This window comes from Oreochromis aureus, linkage group 5 (genome assembly GCF_013358895.1).
Source record: "Oreochromis aureus strain Israel breed Guangdong linkage group 5, ZZ_aureus, whole genome shotgun sequence".
Classification (NCBI taxonomy): domain Eukaryota; kingdom Metazoa; phylum Chordata; class Actinopteri; order Cichliformes; family Cichlidae; genus Oreochromis; species Oreochromis aureus.
In genome coordinates this window covers 38,273,845-38,297,705 of record NC_052946.1, presented here as the reverse complement: position 1 = coordinate 38,297,705, position 23,861 = coordinate 38,273,845, and the positions used below count along the sequence as shown (strand labels likewise).

The following is a 23,861-nucleotide window of genomic DNA, read 5'->3' as shown; positions in this document are numbered from 1 at the left end:
CTATAACAACTCTAAATCCTAGTAATGATTAACGCGTTCCTGATTTTGGCATAATAACTAGTTACCGTGCTCGTTACCACAATAATAACGTAGTTACTGTAAAGCGTTACTTCATAACCCGTTAGTCCCTGCAGTGTAAATGAATCAGTGAAAACAAAACGAGTCTGAAGTTTGTGCTGAGTGTAGGAGACTGCATCTGAGCTGCAGACACACAAGAGAACAATTTATTTAAACCTCAGATTTTATTTCATTATATTTTTTAAATTTTGATCATCACTATTTTTTCTTTGCTCAGTCAGTGAAAAACACAGAAATATCTTTGTCTGAACTGTTTGTAGTTACTTTTTTTGACTTTTGGGAGTTAAAAAAAGAAGTGTTATAATGTGTCATACCTCAGAGATAAACGTACCTATATACACACACACAGTTACAATTTAGGCTTGAAAGATTCACGGGTCAGTCATACGTGGCTTAAGTAAATATTCCAAAAATGGTGTAAGGACAGAAAATGTCTTTAGAAAGAAGAATACATTTTCAAGAGGATGAAAAAACCTAACATACAAGTTAAGACTTGCTCAGCAACTTCCTCATTAGGAAGGATGCTTCCATCACTGTCCTGCTGCTCTACTTCAGGTTCATGAACAGCAGCAAATAATCATCAAATCAGAAGGAAACATTTTATACAAAATTTCAAATCTGCACATGAGAAATAAGAGAATGAATAAAAGATGAAGGCCATATTTGTCTTAATTAAATGAAACAGCTTGAGAGTCTGCTGTGTAAATGACCGTTAACATTATCTGACTGCAGATATGAAACGTAGCATTAATAAGGTAATGACAGTGTGAGAGCACAAACATTAAAGTGAGGAGCAAAGCTGGACTTTACTGTAGCTTAGTGTTCATTTCCCAGTAACAACAGCCAGTATCATGTTTCATGTATCATGAGCATCATGGAAGTCACTGCTTCATGTGACAATAACAAAACATTCATTTCATCATGAGCCATAATTTTAAAATAAATATAAAACAGCAGCATTTCCTTCACGCTGACTCAATATGAGTCAAGAGTAAAAGTAAAGATTTCGTTTCTCTGACGTATGAATCTGTTGTCCTGAACAGAGAATCTAAGTTTCTTCTGAGTGTCTGATGTGGCGGCTCCGTGTCACCGTTACAAGGATCCTCAGAAGGATCATCACTCTGGTTTGTCTAAGAATCTGCAAACAAGAGATCAAAGTAAATATTACACAAAGGCAACTTTTACATTAACACATACACGTGATAAATGGAGCTCCCAAAAAGCTGAGAATTATCTGCATCTCACTTAAAGCCACTGGACTGTGAGTGAAACGCTTTAACTCTAAAGACTTTAATGAACCCAGTGAGCAGAAGCAGCTGTGAGGATTATTAATCTGCATCTATAAATGTTCATGAGTCCAAGTTTCAGTAAAGAAACGCAACAAGTCTCACATCACCTGTTAGCAGGAGAAACAACTATCCCTCCTCCTGTGCTCATCTTCCTCAGGGACTCAGGGGGTGGAGTCTATCCCAGCATCCACAGGGCGAGAGGCGGGGTTAACCCAGGACAGATCAGCAGTCTGTCACAGGGCCAACACAGAGACAGACAACCACTCACACTCACACCAGTTAACCTCCTGTTTTAAACACATCACAGCACGATGCAAACTTCCTGAATCTGATACTTTTCATTTTGGTCATTAAAACAACAACAACAGAAAGTGTGAAATAAACAAATAAATGAAATGAAATATCACTTTTGTTTGTTTCTGTAGCAACTCCTATTTTTCCCGGGGTTCACGGATAAAAACGTACAAAACATCAACGCACCAAACTGCAGACAATCAACCCTGAACCTGAACACATCAAATAGTTCCTGCTTTACATTTCAGCACAATCAAACACACAACAGGACAAACTGTTGTGTGTTTGTTCTGTGACAAAGAAATTACAGTTAAGGCAACATCACCACTATGGTCAATTTGGAGAAACAAAAAAATTATATAAAAATAATTGTAAATGCTGTTTAGAAGTTTAGGATGTCCTTTCCTGAGAAATGAATTGAAGTGTATTTTTAGCATACCTACCCCCCCCCACACACACACACACAGAATAAAAGACCCAACAAAGAAGAAGCTGTGAATAAGAAGATAAAACAAAAATTAATATCTGCAGTACAGTCATGTCGACAGATTACAGAGATGTTGATATAATCCATCTTTCAAACGTACCTTCATGGACGATTACACTGTAAAGTAGAGGAAACACACAGACACAGCTATCAGCACGACCGCAGAGAGAATTCCACAAACAAATGAAACTATGAGCACGATGTCTCCACCGCACGACTCAAACAGCTGGTCTGAAACACACGACACCAGCCTGCTGTTAACACGAGTCTACGGGACATGCACAAAGTGTTGGTTTCAACCCAGAAATAATAATTTAGTCTGGGATCAATAAAAGCACTTTCATAAAAACAACATCATTCACAGACTGAAACATGACGAGCGGGAATCAAACCTGGAACAAAGATCTCGTCAGCAGCTCGGTGGCCCATCTCCTCCTGTGTGGCTACACAGTGGAAGAGGCTGCTGTTTGTCCTGGTCACCGTGGTGAGGAGGGTGATGTCATAGCGCTCTCCTGTGTGTGACACCTGTGGCTCCTCAGCAGGAAGGATGTTTCCATCGCTGTCCCTCCACTCTACTCTCAGCATTGGAGAAGCACCTCTGACCTCACACTTCAGCTGCACCCCGACCTCGCTGATGTTCAGGATCCCAACAAACGGCTTCGGAGCTGCACCTGTGAACACAGCAGCAGGACGGGTGATTTTCTCTCACTGAAACACGAGTCAGAACAAGAAGCTAAGTAGTTTAAAACTGTCTTCAGTGAAACAGGGAAAGGTTCTGCGTTGTTGGTGTTCCTGCTTCATGACACACGTGTCTGAAGTTGGTTACAGGACACAGGACTGTTGAGTCTTAGGACTGTTGAATAAGATTTGTTTCTGCTGATTTGTTTTCCTCCAGCCAGCCTGTCTGAACACACCCTGCTCTCATCCCGAGAACAAGCAGAGGCATCAGGAGATAAATATCTGCTATCACTTTCCCCACAAAGTTTGAACCAACACTAACATTACTAAGAGTGGAGCATGATCGATACACTTGATTTCTTTTGTCATTAACAGCAGAAAACACCAAATATTACTGATATCAAATCAGTATAATGTTTTTATATCAGTATTGTGGTAAAAAAGGAATATTTCACCTCTTGTCTGTTATAAAAGTTCACATGTGTTTCGCTTTTTAAACTTGGTCTTTAGTTTGTTTTCAGAAATGAAAGACTCACCAACAACGAGGGTGATGTTAAATGTTTCTCTGTCTGGTTGATGAAATGGAAAATCACAGGTGTAGTCTCCACTGTCGGCCACCTTGGTGTTTCTGATGATGATGGAGGCGTTACCAAACTTCAGCTGGTCTGAAAAGTGTGACACGCGTCCTCTGAAGTGCTCGTCTTGACCTCGCAGGCCGTTATTGTAATGAAGTCCAGCATCGTACACAAACACCTCCCTGTGGTCGTTTTTCTTCCAATCAAAGCGCGTTTGTACGAGGCTCTCCTGGGAGCCGAGCGAGCACGGTAAGATGATGTAACTTCCTTCAGATGCCACCACCATCACGGTTCCTAAAGAATGAATCACAGTTTAAACCTCATGAGAACAAAACATGAATAATACAGAGCTAAATATAAAATAAGTAGCTCGTAAACATTTCATCTCAACTGAAACAAGTTTATAACCGAGTTAGGAAACAGTTTTATTCAGCATTTGAACTCATGACAGATGTGAGTCACATGACCAAACCATTTTAAGGAAGTTAGCATGAGTGTAAAAACCATCAAACACACAGACTCCTCCTGTGCTCACTTCATGTTTGTCAAACCCCAGGTGAAGTGAACAGGTGAGTGTGATCACCTTTACCTGTGGAGCACACACCCCACAACCAAGAACATAGAAACCAAACATTATCAATCCAGAAAGCATGCATGCCTCCTGCAGCAGCTTTATCAGGTAAACCTTGCTCTTATTAACTTGGACTGTCTTTACCTTCAGAGCTGTTAATAGCGCAGAGTCAACAAGCTAATTTCTCAGAGGTTCTGGTCCATGTTGACGTGTTAGCATCACACAGCTGCTGCAGACTTGTCAGCTTTTCTTATATGATGTGAATTTCCCATTATACCACAGCCCAAAGGTGCTCTGCTGGACTGAGATCTGGTGACTGTGGAGGTCATTCGAGTACATTGATCTTATCGTCATGTTCGAGAAACCTGTTGGAGATGGTTTAAGCTTCTTTAAGCCTCAAGTGTTGTCCTGTTGGAAGCAGCCATCAGGAGACGGTGCACTGTAGTCATTAATCTATAAACACGGTCAGCAACAAAACTCAAGTAGGCAGCGTGGAGTTGTAATGAAACTGGAACAGAGACCCACACCACCAGCAACCGGAACAATACCAGGAAGGATGGAGCCATGCTTTCTTTTTTTAACCCATATTCTGACCCTCCATCTAAACATGGCAGCAGAAATAAAGTCTCATCACACCAGGCAACGTTTTTCTATTCTGCTGTTTGCTCAGTTTAGCCTCAGTTTCCTGTTCTTTGCTGACAGCAGGCCCCAGTGTGCTCTTCTGCTGCTGCAGCCCATCTTCAAGGTCCAATGTGTGTTCAGAGATGCTCGTCTGCCCACTTTGCTTGAAACGAGACGTTATTAGAGTTGCCTTTGCCATTCTTCTCTGACATCATGAAGGCATTTCATCCAGAGAACTGCAGTTTTAATGCATGCTCAATTATTCAGGTAAGTAAATCTGAAAAAGTTGATTCTGTTCATCTGACCTCCCAGCCCATTGTTCCTTCAGTGGGCTGGTTTCACTCATTATGCAAATGTACTGTTTATAAGGTTGGGGAAACCTGCAGTCAGCTGAGACTGAAGGAGTCACCTGGATGATGACGAAACGTTTCTCTCACTGAAAACATCCAGATGAACAGAATCAACTTTTTGGAAGCTCATGGGACAGTTTCTTTTTTTCGAATGATTCTTGGTAAACCCCACAGATGTTTGTTTGTTCCCACCAACTTTATTTTCTTTTTTTCATAACAAATAAAGAGAGCTCAAAATGTGAGAATTTTTTAAGCCTTTTGATTTTAAAAAGGGAATATAAAACAGACAAACTAAGACTCACCCTTCTCTCTGAAGTGAGCATTTATCATATGTGACTATTAATATATATTTTATTAATATTTATATTGTAATAGCAAATGGGGCAGGCAGGTTCTGTCTTTGACTGCAGGTGAGTTTAAACAGTTGCTGTGAAGCTCTGAGTTTGTTCACTTTATAAAGGAGATCAGAACACACTCTCAGCGAGACGCTATGATCACAGTTACTGATGATTTCTTACCGTTTTCATGTCCTGCTGTTACCGCAGACACCGTCAGAGCGAAGAGGCTCAGAGATAAAAGCTCCGATAAAAACATGTTGCTGAATAAAGTCTGTTCCTCCCTGTGATCCAAACAGCAGCTGCTGAAATCTCTAAAAGTGAGTGAGCACTTCCTGCAAATCCCCAAAAAAGTTAATAACCCCCCCCCCCCCAAAATCCCAGGAGTTCACGAGTCTTTGAGTCCGGTGTGACACAGGCTGGAGCAGGAGTAGGAGCAGCTCTTCCCTGGTGTGTGTGTGTGTGTGTGTGTGTGTGTGTGTGTGTGTGTGTGTGTGTGTGTGTGTGTGTGTGTCTGAAACTCTGCCTCAACAGACTGGAGAGACGAATACGCAGTGCAGACCATCGTCACACGTGGAGTCAACCTTTCGTTACTTTAGATTTTTCATGCATGCATCAAGTCATAGCTGTTAGTAATAATATTACATACTGTCCTTTGTCGGTCGAGCTGGTTGGATGACAGAGGAACATGTAAAAACCGCCTGTTTCCAGAGAAGTGCAGTTCACTGAAACAAAACAGCATCACATTTCCTAGAAGTTCACTGTCACGTTTAAACATGCGCGGGCCCGTTGCAAGAATTAATGCTGGGCGCCGCCCAATAAACACAGAAAGCACGAATCCAGAGAAGATTTATACCTGTGCAGGTTTGATCAGAGTCCACCTCCGGTCCTCATCCTTCCAAAACCACAAACGAAAACCACAAATATCTTAAATATCTGACCAACATGTGGACAGCTCTGTGAAAGCTGCTTAAACATGATTCTATTACTGTTACATTCACACAGCAGCCTGACGCTGTCATGATCAAAGTCATTATTTAAACTCAGCTGAATAAAATCAAGGATGATTTTGAGGTAATGAAGAACTTAAGCTCCACGTGTCTCCCACACTGAGACTTTAAGCTTTTCTTTTCTAGGCATTTTAACGTACTCTTACTTTGAAAGTTCAGTTGATTATTCTACAACCTGTTTACAGGATTTTTTAAAGCTTCATTAAAAAAACGTATTATTTATTGTTTCATTTTCATGTATTTAAGAAAAACATATGAAAAACCACAAAAAGCTTGTAATTTTGTCTCGAAGCAAAATCTTTAACAATGTGCTGCCCTCACGACACGTGACCATGTGAAGCTAGACAGCCAGCGAACAAAATAGATGAGATCTTCCACACAAGGCTTGCTTTTCTTGCTTTTAATGAAGATCTTTTGAAGCCTTATCCTCTCTCAAGGCTTCTCCTTTCTATTTCTTATTTGTAACTGAAACATACAAAAGGTGAAAATAAATTGCTAGCTAATACACATCCTAATGAGAAACATAAAGATTAGCCTAGCTTAACACGTGCGTTACATTAGCATCACAGTTCACTCGATGTAAACACATATAAAAGTTATTTCTGAACACATTAATACTCACAAAGACGAACGTTTCCCAAGGTACAAGCGTGTAGGGCACTTATAGCGTGTACATGAACTTATTCATTGTTTTAATACTGCCGAAGCACTTTTCACAGCGTTCACGGAGAAAAAACGTCAAAGATAGGCAAAAGATCAGAGCGCTCCCTCGCTCCCATTTCCGCACATACAATACAAAGATAGCTTGCGACTAAGACGTCTCACTCTGAGCAAATTTCAAACACACACATCTTAACTGTTTTAGCATGAATTACTTATAATATTTCTTAACTTTGAACTTATTTATCACCTTAGTTACGTAACTTAATCAGATTATGCACTAACTACTGACTTTTGACCAAAAGGCATAACAAACAAGATCTTTAATTTTCTTTGTTTGCTATGCTCGGTGCAGCCCTGTCACCAAAACTTAAAAAGTTTTGTATTTGATTTATTTTAAACTCCTGAGCATTGACTTAAAGATGGTCAGCTTCAAAGTAAACACTCCTGCAGTTTAAGAAAAACTTACTATTCATTTAAGCAATTTTTGAATTATACATTTTTCTCTGTATTTATTTATAGCCGAGTAGCTCAGGCCCTTCCTTGGTCTTGGTTTGCTCTCACATCAGGGTCTGGACTGCAGTTAGAGCTGATCTGCAGCTCTGCTGAGCGCTGAAGGGTCACTTCAGCCAGGACCAGGTAGAGAACTGATTCATGCTGATTCAAAAACTGTAGGGAGAGTTATTTGCCTTCAGGACTTTACAGCAGAGATGATTTCTGAGAGAACGTCTTTAAAATAACTTTTTTTGAATTCCTTTCATTAAAAATAGTTTTAAAGCTTCAAAAATGAAGTAAAGATATAAACAGAAAGTGAAGAGACAACTGGAAACCAGGGCCTCCCTGCACGTTCATGTAATACCAACATTTACCACAAGATGCAGCAATGATTCAAAGTAACCTTCATGTAACCAGGAATGTAATTAAGACACTTGATCTGGCTGTTGTCATTATTTTTACCTTTTGATTTTGATTTGTTTGCTTGTTTTTTTAATATTGGAAGCCTGAGCAAAGATGAAGGAAATACGGTAGGATAAAATAAAATGTGAAAACAACAAGTCAACACACTGAGAGGAAAAAAAACGTAAGAAGGTGGAAAGAATAAAAATACACATTTCATTTATAGTATTTTGGGGCGGGGGGTGCAGAAAAGAATCTAAGAGTGAGCAGCGCTCGGCTCACATGACATATTTACTTTGACAGTAATAGGTTGGGGCGTCTGACAATCAGTGTTATTTTAAAGCATCATTCGCCACCTCTCCATTTTTTCTCTCTCACCTCGTTATACTGTACACTAGTGTGCTGGTATAATCAGTGACACCTGGTAGTGTGCTAACTTGTGCTGCATGAACAACTCCACCCGGATCAAGCTCGCCCAAATCACTTCATCATCATCATCATCATCATCAACTTTATTTATAAAGCACTTTAAAACAACCACAGCTGACACAAAGTGCTGTACATTAGAACTGTAAAATAAAATTACATTAGATATAAGTACAAACCAAATAAAAGAAGAGTGAAATCATTAATTAAATAACTACTTCAATTAAAAGAGAAACTAAGTCTCACTGAGGTTAAAAGCCAAGGAATAAAAGTGGGTTTTAAGACGCGATTTAAAAGTGGACAGTGAAGGGGCCTCTCTAATGTGCATGGGCAAATTATTCCAGAATTTTGGAGCCACGATAGAGAGGGCCCTGTCCCCTCTCAGCTTCCTCCTGGATCTCGGTACCTCCAGGAGCAGCTGGTCAGCTGACCTTAGAGACCGACAGGGTGTGTGGAGATGAAGAAGCTCAGAGAGGTAAGGCGGGGCAAGACTGTGAAGGCATTTAAAAACAAACATGAGAATTTTAAAATTAACTCTAAAAGACACAGGCAGCCAGTGCAGAGAGGCTAGCACAGGGTTATATGCTCTCTTTTTCGAGTTCCTGTTAGGAGTCGTGCAGCCGCATTTTGAAACAGCTGCAGACGTGAGAGCAATGACTGACTGAACCCCACATAAAGTGAGTTACAGTAGTCCAGGTGGGAAGAAATAAAAGCATGGATCACTGTTTCAAGGTGCTGCCTCGAAAGGAAAGATTTTACTCTTGCCAGTCGCCTTAAATGATAAAAACTGGACTTCACCACTGCTCTGATGTGATTGTCCAATTTAAAATCACTGTCCAACTTAAAACCAAGGTCAGTAACAACAGGTTTAAAATAGACTTCCAGGGATCCTAAAACAACAGAGGAGGGCTCACAGGGACCACTGGGTCCAAACACCAACACTTCCGTTTTCTTTTCATTAAAATTTAAAAAGTTTAGAGCCAACCAAGCTTTAATGTCATCTAGACATGTCAAGAGAGGTTTTATGGAGATGCCATCCTTGTGCTTTAGTGGCAAATAAATTTGGCAGTCATCGGCATAACAATGAAATGAGATCCCATGCCTTCTGAGGATAGAACCCAGAGGCAATAAATATAGTAAAAAGAGCAGTGGCCCTAAAATTGAGCCCTGTGGGACGCCGCATGACAGAGGAGCAGAAGAAGATTCGTAACCGAGAAGGCTGACAGAGAAAGTTCTATTCGACAAATAAAACCAAAACCAATTAAGTGCAGTGCCACCAATACCCACTACATCACGTAATCGAGAAATTAGAATATTGTGGTCTACGGTGTCAAAGGCAGCAGTTAGGTCAAGCAAGACAAGAACAACATGGTTACCAGAATCGCATGCCAGAAGGATGTCATTAAAAACCCTTAATAATGCAGATTCTGTGCTGTGAAGGGTTTTAAAACCTGATTGAAAAACCTCAAAGATGCCATTTTCATCTAGGAAATCTTTCAGTTGACTAAAAACAATTTTCTCTAAAACCTTGGAGACTAAAGGCAGCTTGGCCTATAGTTCGCTAAAACTGTGTGATCAAGGCCAGATTTCTTAAGCAGTGGCTGCACTACTGCATGTTTGAAATTTGCAGGAACCACACCAGAAGACAGACTGCTGTTAATAATGTCAAGGACATACTGTCGTATACTAGGAAAAATTTCTTTAAAGAATTGTGGAGGGACAGGATCCCGAGAGGAACCTGTGGGCTTAATGTGGTGAACCACATCCTCTAAAATGGAGAGCGTCACAAGCTCAAACTGAGTAAAAACAGCAGTGCAAGGGACAGAGACAGAGGGGTCAGAGTCAGGAGCTGTGATAAGAGCCCTGGTGGTGACAACCTTTTCAAAAAAAAGTTCAGAAAATCATTGTAAATCTGAGGAGAAACTTCCAAACAGACATTCAGTGGTGTATTAAGAACAGTGTCAATGGTCCTAAATAACACACGTGGGTTATGACAGTTGGAAGAAATAATATTTGCAAAATATTCCCTTTTTGCCTCTTTAATAGTGTTCTGGTAGCGATGCCAGCAGTCTTTTAGAATTTGAAATGATACATGCAGTTTATCCTTTTTCCATCTCCGTTCTGCTCGACGACATTCCCACTTAACAGAAACTGGAACACAAACACCATAAAGCCCAGAAGCCCCAGATTGGTCGTGACCAATAGCAAAGACCAAAAAGCCAAGAACACCAGATGCCTCTGTTTTTTCTGAGAAACAATGAAAGTCTGCACCAGTGTCTAAAGTCACCACGGAGATCAAGTATAAGCCAGCAAGCACATCCCCGCCCCACAGACGGAGTAAGGGCACCCAGAGAGAAGGGCCTCGAACACCGCAGAAGCCGCGGGACAGTGAACAGACCCGAAGGCCAGGCAGGGCACCAGCCAGCACTACCCAGGTGCCAGGGCCCACTCCCAAAGGCGCAGGATACCCGAGCCCCAGACTCCCGGACCCCCTCCAATCCTGGAAGGAAGAGGCACCCACCCCAAGTCAGATAGCCAGGTGAAGGGACAGGACAGCCCGCAAGGCGGACCGCAGGACACAGGCCAGCACAACTCACAGAGAGAAGGAGACTTCAAGTCTTTCTAATGGACCAGTAAAGGCTGCATTTACAGTTTTTTCTGAATGCTTAAACCTTAACTGTGATTTTTATAGCACAATTTCTAAAACTATTAATACTTATAGAAAAACCACTCACTGAGTTTGCAAAACTAAAAGCACAAACACTGCTTTGCACTCAGTTTGCCATTTTGTAACACACACTTTGCAAAACTGTAGGCACAACTCACTGCTTACACTCAATTACCAAATTTTCAACCCACTCCTCGCAAAATTATACACATGTATAGCTATCATTAACACTATTTTGCCAACTGTCTGGCACACTTTCACATGTGAGAACTGTGATTAGTCCACTTTGCAATCAGCCTGAGCAGTATAAACAGGCCACAGGTAAGCTGTCTATGTGGAGTACAATGGAAGGAGCAGCAAGAGTGAGAAGAGTGAGAATCAGAGGAGGCCGAGGGAGAGGACGTGGAGGTGAAGAAGTTGGAGGAAGAGGACGTGGAGGAGCAAGAAGAGGACGAGGAGGGGAAAGAGGAAGGGTAAGAAGAGTAAGAAACAGAATAACTGATGACATCAGAGCTACAATAGTGGACCATATCATCAACCATGGGATGACCCTGAGGGAAGCTGGCCAACTGGTTCAGCCTAAACTGAGCTGCTACACTGTGGCAGGCATCATTAGGACATTTCGAAATGAGAATCGGTAAGTACTTTGTAGCACTGCCATACTCTAATGAGAAACACAACAGTACCATACATGCAAAATTCTCAAATTGTTACTTTACAGAATTGCTAGACGTCCAGATGTTGGGGCAGAGGCAGAATGTTCACTCCAGAGCAAGAGACCCATATAGTGAACATGGTGATTGCCAATAATGCAATAAGACTGTCGCTGAAATACAGCAGCGCATAATTGATAATGACACCATCTTTCAAAATATACACAAGCATTTCTACACTAAGTCGTGTACTTGCATGTGGAGATATTGACCAGGCATCATGTCAGGCCTGGATACGGCATTCAATGAGATATTTTCCCCGGTGCCTTGGACTGGAGGATATCGCATGCGATGTGGACGAAATTTTGTGGCCGGACCCAGAAAGACGACATGATGTCGGCTGATTGTCTTTTTTTTCCTCTTTTTTTTTTGTGAAATTCCTATTTTGTGTTCTGACTTTATCTTGGTTTTGATGAGTGTGAATAAACACCATCCTTGTATGTTTACCTCAAATTGACATCTGTACACAGAGAAAGCAAAAGCCAGATGTGTTTTGTATTCATACCATCAGTGTGCAGGTGGTGCATTGTGTGCTTGGTAGATGATGGCTTGTGTGTACTGTTTGATACGAAAACACCATTTTTACGAAGTTGTGAAGAGTTAATCTAGCTGTGTTCACTTTTGCAAGAGAACTACAATGTTTTGATAATTGGGTGACAGGTTTTCTTATTTGTGTGTAGAGTTTTGCAAAAATAGCCAATAGTTACAAAAATGTGCTTAAGCAATCAGAAAAAACTGTAATTCATTAGCTCATTGCTGTTTGCTGCATGCTGGAGTTTTGGACACTAGAGGGCGCCATTACACTGAGAATGAAACCAAAAAAGCACTGCATTTACAGTTTTTCTCGATTGGTTTGGCTCATTTCTTGAAACCGAGATGACATTCTCAAAACCATAAGGTCATTTGGCCAAAAGGTCGTACAGTGCTGCCCAACATTATAGCTCACTAGCATAATCAAATATCTTTCCCCAAACTCTTCGTCCATGCTTCAAAAGCAGATTCCTTTCCCATATAAAAGGTCAGTACAGTCAAAATAGCACAGATCCTTCTCAATTGCCTTGGCACATGTGCATTCATTTAGTGCTTTTGTCAGAATAACCTGGATGGTTTAGCACAACACCATGGATCCCCTGCAAAGCTCATATCTCTCCCAAAGAGTTTATCCATGTGTCAAAACTAAATATCCTTCCCATATAAATAGTCAATGCCCCCAAAATGCATTATACCTTTGGCATTGTTTAAGCACTGCAAGTCAAAATGCTTAGACGTTTTGTCACTGAGGCACAGGTCTAGCAACAGAATACCACTATGAATAAAACCAAAAGATTTTACAGTAAAATCAGCCTTCTACACCTCTCTCATTTTCTGGGATCAGATCAGTATAAAGGTGGTCCAAAAAATTGAGGAGCTTTTGTGTATTGTAGGGCCCTAAACTGGGAATGTGTGTGGCCACACCTCTTTCAGATATAGCGGCACACATTGTTATATTTGCTCCTCGCTGGCCTGGGACATCCACAGTGGCTCGGTGGCCAATGATGTTACGGCCACGCCTTCGACCTTTGGCCAGGTTGAAGCCAGCTTCATCAACGAACACTAGGATGTGAGGGGTTTCGTTGCCTTCTAATGCCATTATTCTCTACAATAGAATGGAAATGAATCTAATCAGTCAAGTAGAGACAGATACTGCAGGGAGGATCTAAAGTACTGTACAAACAGGGAGTGGAAAACTGAAGACAATTTCTAGGCAAAATGCTCTAGTCACACAAAGCTGGATTCTGAAGGTGAAAAGGATAACATAAAACAGAAAAACAGTGGTAACCATGTCTTACTGTAATAGTGTTACAATGATAGACAACCAGTAGTTGACTTACATGCACATACTGGTACCGCAGCCCTTTCACTCTGCCAGAGTTTCTCTCAAATGGTACCCTGTAAATCTGTTTCATGGTCATCTGATGTTTCTTCAATACCCGGTCTATTGTGGAGATGCTGATAGAGTTTATATTTTGGAACATTACATTGTCTAGCAGGATTGCATTACGAATCTGTTTCAGTGTGATGGCATTATTTGCAATGACCATGTTGCATATTTCTCGTTCATGTTGTTCATTTAGAAGTTTTCTTCTGCCACCCACTTGAGGCTGTCGTCCAATCCTAGACATACAAGTCAAAGGTCACTCGGCGACCTGCCTCTGCCATTGTGAGGCGATGGTTTATAACGTGGTCAATAAGGGTGGCCCGGATTTCATCTGGGACATCATGGTGCCTCCGTGCTCCTCGGCCTCTTCCCCCTATTCCTCCACGCATTCTCACTCCTCCTCTTCCTCGAGCAGGAAGTTGCTGTTGTACTTGGCGAGGTGCTTCCATGTTCACACTGCAAATGAAACTGGCCCCGGGCCAAGCTCTGTCTATATACTTTTGGCAGCAGTCATGATCATAGACAACACCTGTCAGGTATCTGAACAACCTGTTTGATTGGTCATCTGAGATGTGGGAAACTGCTCCTTCGTTAGTTCTAATTTCACCTGATTGATTGTCAAGTACTGTCATAACTTTATCAAATGTTCCAAGATATTCTTTCATGGTATTATATCTTTGACTAATTTTGACAGTTGAACAGACAATTGTGCATATGATGACTTACACAATGAAACCATGCTGATATGTTTTGGAGTGAGTGACTATTTCACTGAAAAATCAACTAATCAGATTAGATCGGCAAGATCTATTTATTTGGAAAATGTGCTAAATGTGGGCTCATTGTGCTAACTGTAGCTACTTGTACATAATCATTTGAAAAGAAGCACAGAGTCACTTGAGACATGTACTAAAGCATTTGCAATTTGATTAAACCAATGAAAAATGACATTCTGTTGTGAACAATTGCAAGGTGGTTTGAAGATTTGTCCATGTTATTTTGAGAATGTCATCTCGGTTTCAGGAAATGAGCCAAACCAATCGAGAAAAACTGTAATATTCATAAATTCATTGAGTGATGTGCAGAAGTCTGAGTAAAATCAAACTCTAAATAAAGCAAACAAAGCAACATTTAGTCAGCCTGTGATGTAGAGTTTAGATGTTTTACAGCTGAATGCAGGATGAAAGATGGAATAATATTTAGCATTTAAGAACAGACGCTAAAAAAAGCTGACACAGCTCTTTGTTCTAACAGAAACATCATCAACAAAAATAAAACTAACTTTAAAAAAGAAAAGAAAAAGTTTAGAAAAGGTTTTATTTTTGAGTTGAGACAATGTTTCATGTTTTTTCATGATCACGAAGGGACGAGTTGTCCCACAAGAAAGTAAATTCATTTATTTCACCAACAAAAAAGAGAAAACTAATGTTTAAAAGTCATGAGCATCAAGCCTCCACAGAGTGGAAGCTAAAGTATCAGCACAGACTAAATAACAGTAAAAAACAGGGACGTCGCTCATCCTTGGACCACATCAAGCTTGCATGTGCAGCTCTGAGCGTCTGTTTCACTGTAAAGAGATAAAACTGGAGCTGACGTGATCCTGGATCAGGACGACATCCATGGAAACACAAAGATCTCTGGCACAACTTCACTTATTACTCAAGGTGCAGGAAGAAGAGCGATAGCCTAAAGAAGGTGAAACTCGAGCAGCATCGTGGGAACAAGAACGACTGAATTACTCAGTCAACATGTTTCTGCTCGTGGCCTTCATCAGGAAAACACTGGGCAGAGGATGGGAGGTGGGAGGGGCAATGATGATGATGAGGAGGTCCCTAACATGTGTTTTGAAAAGAAGGTTGTACATTACACAGCAGAGGTACATTTTGCACTTTACAAAGCCACAGTTAGTTACTGCATGTGTGCACATATGTAAACATGGCTCTGTGAATATGGACCTTTAGGAGCGGAGCTCCTGTCGTTGTATCAGACATTAAATTTAAAGGATCTTGAGCAGTTTATATGGTGACAGAATTTTAAAAAGGCAATTCAACATCGACCCAGACATGTCTATAAACAGCACAACGTTCATGTCTTCAAATTGTTTGTTTGTTTCGTTGATGTGAGATGGGACGACCTGTGAAACGATCTTCTGTATGACTAATGACTGAGGCTGCCTGTCTGCAGATATGAAACATACAATACTAATAATAATGAGAGCAATAGTTCTGGGAGCACAAACACTAAAAACATCCACAGACGTCCTGTAACAGGACCGAACAGAATTAAAACCAGCTGCAGTTTCGCGTGCTTCACAGTTCACTTCCTGATAGCAACATGTCAAATGCAGTGTCAGTTTTCACATTTCATGATCATCATAGAAAGCACTGCTTCTCAATGCAATTAAAAAATATGGCATAAATTAAAGCAAGAGTATTTCCTTCCCTGTAATAAGCTGGATCAACATAAAGACAAAGGAAACGCAGGATTTCAGTTCACTGAGGTATGAATCTGTTTCCCTCAGTAACTTTCTTCTGCAGCCTGGAGGCCTGGAGTCTGCTGTGAATCAGCTTTCACAGAAACATCGAGTCTCTGGTTTCACTGAGAAGTATCAAAGAGGAAATAAAAGTCCTTATTACATAAAGTCTGCATTTAAAATCACACATACACATGAAGAATGCTGGTCCTGTAAAGATTGTGTTAAAAAAACCAAAACACAATAAATTCGGTTGGTCAGAATAAAAACATGTTATCATGAATACATCCGTACATCAAACAGGAACTCTGCACACCGTTCCCTCACCATTCCTTCATCTGATACTTTTTGGACATTAAAAAACAAAATAAACAAACTCAATGTGACTTGTGTTTCACAGCTTGAGGTCTGCTTTTCTTTCTCTGGTTATTTATTCCTTCATGTCTCTATTATTTGTTACTGCATCATTCTTGACGGTGTCCACAGGTGTGAATATGTTCAAACTTACCTTTAAAGGCGAGTTACGCTGTGGTGTAGATGAAACACACACAGAGACACAAAATGACGAGCGCAGAAAGAATCCCAGAAACAAATGAAACTATGAGCACGTTGTCTCCACGGCAGGACTCAAACAGCTGGTCTGAAACACATGACACAATCCAGCTGTTACAATAAAGGTCAGGTTTGTTTCAACCCACATCAATGAAAAAATACAAACACGCCCGTGAAAAAGGTTTTTTCCCTCCCTGATGTTTTATTTTTATAAGCCAAGTAAACAGAAAATGTGAGTTTTTCTTAAACTGATGTTTTTATTTATTAAAGGAACAAAAACGTCCTACCCTGACCTTTAACCTGTGTGAAAAAAGGAATTTCCCCCAAACCTAACAGCTGCTTGTATTTCCCTCTGCAGCAATCAGGCGTCTGTGATAACTGATGAAGAGTGTGTCACATCAGTGTGGAGGGTTTTCTGGTCTGTTCTCCTAAACTGCAGCCTGTTGTTCTGGGATCTTTATTGACCTCCTGGATGAGCCACTGATGTGGTGTTAGAGTAACTTTGGAAGATCGGCTACTCCTGGGAACATTCACCACTTTTCCAACTTCTGTCCGTAGATAATGACTCTCTGTGAGCCACAAAGCTTTAAACATGGGTTTGTACCCAAACACCACTGATAGATGTCACTGACTTTGTCTCTCAGCTTCTCTTTCATTTGTGGCGTGACGCGCTGCTTTGTCAGATCTTTTGGTCTAATTCACTTTGTCAGAAATGTTCTTTGTCTGTTCAGGAGATTTTTTTTAATCATTTCAGATCTGGCAGCAATCATGCTTAAAATAGGAAAATTAAACTCAGCTTTCCAAAAGATTTGCTTAATCACAGTGTGTGTCTGTGTTTGGATAAATAATCTAAAAACTGCATTTTGTGTATACTTTATTATACTTTGTTATTTATATTTGTTCGATGATCTGAAACATGTAAATGTGATAAATATGCAAAAACCAAAGAAATCAGGAAGGAGGATAAAAACTTTTTGTTTAAAACACACAAACATCAGCATCACAGACTGAAACATGACGAGTGGGAATCAAACCTGGAACAAAGATGTCGTCAGCAGCTCGGTGGCTGAGCTCCTCCTGTGTGGCTACACAGTGGAAGAGGCTGCTGTTTGTCCTGGTCACCGTGGTGAGGAGGGTGATGTCATAGCGCTCTCCTGTGTGTGACACCTGTGGCTCCTCAGCAGGAAGGATGTTTCCATCGCTGTCCCTCCACTCTACTTTAGGCTTTGGAGAAGCACCTCTGACCTCACACTTCAGCTGCCCCCCGACCTCGCTGATGTTCAGGATCCCAACAAACGGCTTCGGAGCTGCACCTGTGAACACAGCAGGAGAAAGTGGACACTCCATACTGTTTCAGGTTTGAATAACTTCTTAGGATGATTGCAGAAATGAAAGACTCACCAACAACCAGGGTGATGTTAAATGTTTTTGGCTGATGAAATGGAAAATCACAGGTGTAGTCTCCACTGTCGGCCACCTTGGTGTTTCTGATGATGATGGAGGCGTTACCAAACTTCAGCTGGTCTGAAAAGTGTGACACGCGTCCTCTGAAGTGCTCGTCTTGACCTGAACGTCTGTTATTATGATGGAAGCCAGCGTCGTACACAAACACCTCCCGCTCATCGTCTTTCTTCCAGTCAAAGCGTGTTCGTACGAGGCTCTCCTGGGAGCTGAGCGAGCACGGTAAGATGATGTAGTTTCCTTCAGATACAACCACCACGACGGTTCCTCGCCCTGAAGAATGAATCATATTTAAATCATTATGTTTAAACACAGAACAACACATAACATGTAGATAATTCAGAGATAAGTATTAAAACAAACAGCTCATCACAGTGTTTCTGCAGTTCTCACAGCAGAAACAAATTCCTCCACCACATCACACACACTCATATTGTTCCTGCACAGGCTTCACTGCTAAAGACATCTGATAGTGTGTTGATCCACTCATCTGATTCTCACAGAGCATCAGAACAGTTTGTTCTTTTTTTCAGTCAGAACCATCTTTTGCAAACAAAATGTGTCGTTTTGATGATGAGTTTATGTCTGTGTCTTAACTGTTTGGAAAATTTGGAGTTTGCTGTCATGCAGCAGGCAAGTCAATCAAGAAAAAGTGTAAATTCAATAAAAAATTGTCAACATGAATTCTTTCGATGCTTTGTTTAATGCTCGGATCTGTAGCGAGTGTTTAATCCGTATTTGTGCCTAAAAAACAGACCTGCAAACATATTTTTGAGCAGCATGTCAGAAAAAGGTCTGACAACATCAAACCCAAACAGCCTCCACTTATAAACACTGATAAGAGCAGCAGCAGTGATGATGAGGCTGTGATAGTTTAACGTGGAATTTACACACAGTGAAGAGCAAAGACCGAGACGAAGAGCTCAGGCTGATTTAAAGATAACGTGTTTCTAACACAGCAGCTGCTCTGTGATCAACATTAAAACCTTTAAAGTCCTTCATCAAAGCTCCTGATCAACAAACTCTAACATGCAGAAAAACAAACTTTGTGGCTGCTCCATCCACCGCTGTTTGTTTTACACACATCTGCAGATGAACTGTTACCTCAGTCTGAGACATGTTTAAATTATGCAGCTTGCTGACGGCAGCCGTCCTGTTTCACATGGAGGCGAACAGGGGTGAGTCTAAAGGGGGGCATTCAATTCAATTCAATTCAATTCAATTCAATTCAATTCAATTCAATTCAATTCAATTCAATTTTATTTATATAGAGCCAAATCACAACAAAAGTCGCCTCAAGGCACTTCATAGGTACAGAGAAACACCCAACAATCATATGACCCCCTGTGAGCAAGCACTTTGGCGACAGTGGGAAGGAAAAACTCCCTTTCAACAGGAAGAAACCTCCGGCAGAACCAGGCTCAGGGAGGGGCGGGGCCATCTGCTCCGACTGGTTGGGGTGAAAGAAGGAAAACAGGATGAAAGACATGAGGCATGAGGTGTACTAGACCATATTTGTCTTTCGTACCATTTTTCAGATTAAAAGTGAAATTACTTCAAATATTTTATTGATCAAACTGCATGAATATTTAAAAATATAAAATAAAAGTTTGTTTTTAAAAGCCAGTGAAAATGTACATGGACGACTCTGAGCCACTGACCAGGGTTGTTAAATTGGATACTGAAATATTATTATAAATTAATACTACTTGACTCCTCTTAATGTCAGGAAGCTTTCTAAGAAGAGTCAAGCTACATTTTTTGTGCCTTAGTTCAGATTGAAGATATATTATTTTATTTTGCTTTGACCTTTGACTGTACCTGAGATCATTTATATATTTTTGCATTTAAGAAAATGTTTTCTATTTTAATACACAGATGTTGTATCAAGTTAAACTATAAACATTTCTAAATTTCTAAACTGTAAACCAATGAGCAGTTTGTTCTGCTGTGTTTTTACTTTTTGAATATTTATTATTGCTCATTAATAAGACAAAAATATTCCTTGTCTGATTACTCGATAGATCTCTCGATTACTAGAATCATCGATGGCGGCAGCCCCACACACAAGCATATACCATATATACACACATATGCTTTCATTGACCACTTTATTAGGTACACCTTACATGTACTGGGTAGTATCCCCTTTACCTTCAGAGGTTGCTTTAATTCTTTTTGCTTCAACAAGATGCTTTTTAGTCCAGAGTGACATCATCACACAGCTGTTGCATCCATGATGAGAGCTCCTGTTCCAGCACACCCGAAGGTGCTCTGCTGGACTGAGGTCTGGTGACTGTGCGGGTCACTGGAGTACAGTGTTTTTCCCAGTCTTCTGTTGTCCAGTTTTGGAAAGTTTCCGGTTCTTATCTCACAGGAGGGGCACCTGGTTGGTCTTCTGCTGCTGTAGCCCATCTGCTTTAAAGTTCATAGATGCTCTTCTGCATCTCTTGTTTGTAATGAGAGGTTATTTGTGTTACTGTTGCCTTCAGCTCAAAATGATCTGCCCATTCTCCTCTGGCACCAACAAAGCATTTTCACCCAGAGAACTGCTGCTCGCTGGATATTTCCTGTTTTTTGGACCATTGTCTGTCAACCCTACAGACGACTGTGTGGTAAAATCCCAGCAGATCAGAATTATAAATATATGAGAAATATACAGCTTTCACCACCATCGAAACCTTTCCAGAGTTTGGAAGGAGTTCTGCACAAGCCAGGTGTACCTAATAAAGTGGTAGGTGAATAAACAACACCCATCTCGCCCCTGCGGGCGGTTTATCCTTCAAGCTCGGGTCCTCTACCAGAGGCCTGGGAGCTTGAGGGTCCTGCGCAGTATCTTGGCTGTTCCCAGGACTGCGCTCTTCTGGACAGAGATCTCCGATGTTGTTCCCGGGATCTGCTGGAGCCACTCGCCTAGCTTGGGAGTCACCGCACCTAGTGCTCCGATTACCACGGGGACCACCGTCACCTTCACCCTCCACATCCTCTCGAGCTCTTCTCTGAGCCCTTGGTATTTCTCCAGCTTCTCGTGTTCCTTCTTCCTGATATTGCTGTCATTCGAACCGCTACATCGATCACTACAGCCGTCTTCTTCTGTTTGTCTACCACCACTATGTCCGGTTGGTTAGCCACCACCATTTTGTCCGTCTGTATCTGGAAGTCCCACAGGATCTTAGCTCGGTCATTCTCCATCATATATATATATATATGTATACATATACATATATACATATGTATATATATATATATATATATGTATATATGTATATGTATATATATATATATAGCATATGCTTGTGTGCAATTACAGTGCCATGTCAGGCACCTGTGACACAAGAGTGAGAGTCTGTGTTTCTATTTTTTGCAGCTACACCTCTTCTGAGAACGCGTCAGCAACACTTTAATAATAATAATGTTTCACTATTAAGCATCATTAAGTATCATTAAGTATCATTAAGCTATTAGTAAGGTATTAGAAAGTGCTTAATTCATCATTCATCAATTCATCTATAAATCATTACTCCTCCTTAGTATGTCACCTCTAATTACAGATATGATTATTCATCTGTTGGTAATGATCATAGTCAGAAAAAAATCTGTGTTCATAAATGACATGCTACAGAGGAGTATGCTGTATAAACAATGAATGACCTTAATGATGTTTAATAGTGTGACTTTATTATAAACGTGTTTATGTGGTTTTGTTCTGAGAGGCAGTTTCAGCGCCAACACTGACAGCTGCGCTCTGTCACACACAGAAGTTAGAAGTGGTTTGACTGAAAGCACAAATGCGATGCTGGAAAGTATTCAGGACAGTGATGGATCAGGATCTGTTTCTAATGAGAAGTTCATTCAGTTCAATTCAATTTTATTTATATAAAATCACAACAACAGTCACCTCAAGGCGCTTTATATTGTAAGGTAGACACTACAACATTAACAGTAGCAAAAATCTGCAGCAGTGTGTGGAACAATGAGAAAGGCTGATGTGATTTGAGAATTGAGTGAGAGTGACTTTTCTGCTATGAACAGCTGAACAATGTACCTAATAAAGTGACCAGTGAGTCACTTTATTAGGTACATTATATATACTTGAAATTAAAGTTTGAATTATTTTCTTATGTTTTTTTTAAACCCACCAATCTTGACAGAAGGACATGAAGTAAATTTAAATAATCCCGTCACATCTTTGGGAACGATCACAGAATCAAGTTTTTATAGAAAACCTGCATCATAAAACAACGTCTAATGTTATAAACAAACCAAATTTCAAAAACAATAAAGAGAGCTCATAGATGCAAAATTATGTCTGGTGTCTTCAACTGTAGGTGAGTTCTTTCACTTGGTCAGTTCACATCTGGAGCAGCTGGATCCACAAACTGCTGTGAGAGCAGGCATGGTGCCCGTTCACAGCACGCCATCACATTTTAATTACATGTATGGGAGACAATAGTCTGGATTCAAGGTATTGAAGACATGTACAGCTGGTATAAATTATAAAGGAGATCAGAGCACAGTATCAGGGAGACTCTGTGATAAATGATCAGAGTTATTGATGATTTCTTACCGTTTTCATGTCCTGCTGTTACTGCAGACATCATCAGAGGAAAGACGCACAAAGATAAAAGCTGCGATAAAATCATGATGGTGAATAAAGTCTGTTCCTCCCTGAGATCCGAACGGCAGCAGCTGGTCAGGAGGTGAAATCTCTGCAGTTAAAGCACCAAATAAAGTCGGAGCAGTTCCTGCAAACCAGAAACCAAAACCTGAGATCTCAGAAGGCTCGCACACTGAGATGGTCGGACACAGACTGCAGCAGAAACAAACTAGTCTTCCCTGCCGGTGTGTGTGTGTGTGTGTGTGCATATACGTGTGTGTGAGAGACACCAAACTCTGGAAGTAGAAACAGCGCAGATTCACTCAGCAAGTATTCACATGCACATTAAACCTTTCATCACTTTTGATTTTCTGTGAAATCGCAGCTCTCAGTAACACGATTGTATCCTTTTTCTCTCGAACAGGTTAAACTTTCAAAGAACTGCAGTTCACTGATAAAACAAAGCCACATTTCCCAGAAGTTCGTAGTGGGAGTGGCGGCTTTAAGCGTGCGCGGTCCTGTTTCAGGCTCACGGCCATAAGCAGATAAATCCCAATGAGTGCAAACAGACACACACAGAGAGGCAGACTCAGACTACATCTGCTGATGTTTGGTGGTTGAAGCAGGAGAGACAGCAGTGATGGAGCTCTGTACGAGCTGCCAACCAGTCCTGGCTGCTGTTAAGAGTGTGTCATTATATTTATAACTTACAACATAACAGGGGACCAGATGCCAACAAAGTAAATGTGAAGCAACACTGTGTTTGTGAGGGGCACTGATTTCATGTCTAACTAAATATGATAAACTGTGCATGTCATCAGATTAACATTTAGCACATAGAGGAGAAATATAAATTACAGTAAGGATAAAAGGAGGCTTAGTTTTTGTCTTATGGTCTCATAATCTTTAAATACTTTTATTTTAATCTTATTTCAGTCTCTTTTCTCTCTGGTAACAGTTTCTGAGTCTCAGTTTGGGTCTGTTCATAGACAAGCATGGCTCTTAGAGTATTATCTGACAGTTTTAGCTATTTTAATCCAATTATGCCACACACTCTGTGTCACACACCAAATCCCCCTCCAAAACTGAAAACTTACTCCAGTAAAAAAAGACAAAAGCTCCCAGAATGTAATGCATCATTTCCATCATATTTAATAACATCAAAATTCTGTGCAGTCCCTGATAAATACGGACATCTGGTCATCCTG

General features: G+C 40.7%; 2 protein-coding genes across 6 annotated transcripts; both read right to left on the bottom strand.

Moving 5' to 3' along the window:
- Positions 1-208: 208 nt before the first annotated feature.
- LOC120440293 (butyrophilin subfamily 2 member A1-like) lies at positions 209-7,243 on the bottom strand. 5 transcript variants are annotated; one of them, XM_039612598.1, is made up of 9 exons: positions 6,911-7,243; positions 6,135-6,173; positions 5,928-6,003; positions 5,462-5,562; positions 3,363-3,695; positions 2,541-2,819; positions 2,249-2,379; positions 1,475-2,153; positions 209-1,216 (listed from the first exon to the last, which is right to left on the bottom strand). In XM_039612598.1, the coding sequence occupies exons 3-7, from the start codon at positions 5,966-5,968 to the stop codon at positions 2,261-2,263; spliced, it is 873 nt and encodes a 290-aa protein (XP_039468532.1). In that variant the 5' UTR covers positions 5,969-6,003; positions 6,135-6,173; positions 6,911-7,243; the 3' UTR covers positions 209-1,216; positions 1,475-2,153; positions 2,249-2,260. The 5 variants fall into 5 exon arrangements, with proteins under 5 accessions (XP_039468532.1, XP_039468533.1, XP_039468535.1 ...); XM_039612599.1 differs by having other exon boundaries at positions 2,249-2,265; XM_039612601.1 differs by lacking the exon at positions 5,462-5,562.
- A 7,741-nt stretch (positions 7,244-14,984) lies between these two features.
- On the bottom strand, positions 14,985-22,862 carry LOC116328464 (butyrophilin subfamily 2 member A2-like). Its single transcript, XM_039612612.1, has 5 exons — positions 22,624-22,862; positions 17,997-18,329; positions 17,630-17,908; positions 16,552-16,683; positions 14,985-16,168 (listed from the first exon to the last, which is right to left on the bottom strand). Exons 1-4 carry the CDS (start codon positions 22,697-22,699, stop codon positions 16,565-16,567), a joined length of 807 nt encoding a protein of 268 aa, XP_039468546.1. The 5' UTR covers positions 22,700-22,862; the 3' UTR covers positions 14,985-16,168; positions 16,552-16,564.
- Positions 22,863-23,861: the final 999 nt, after the last annotated feature.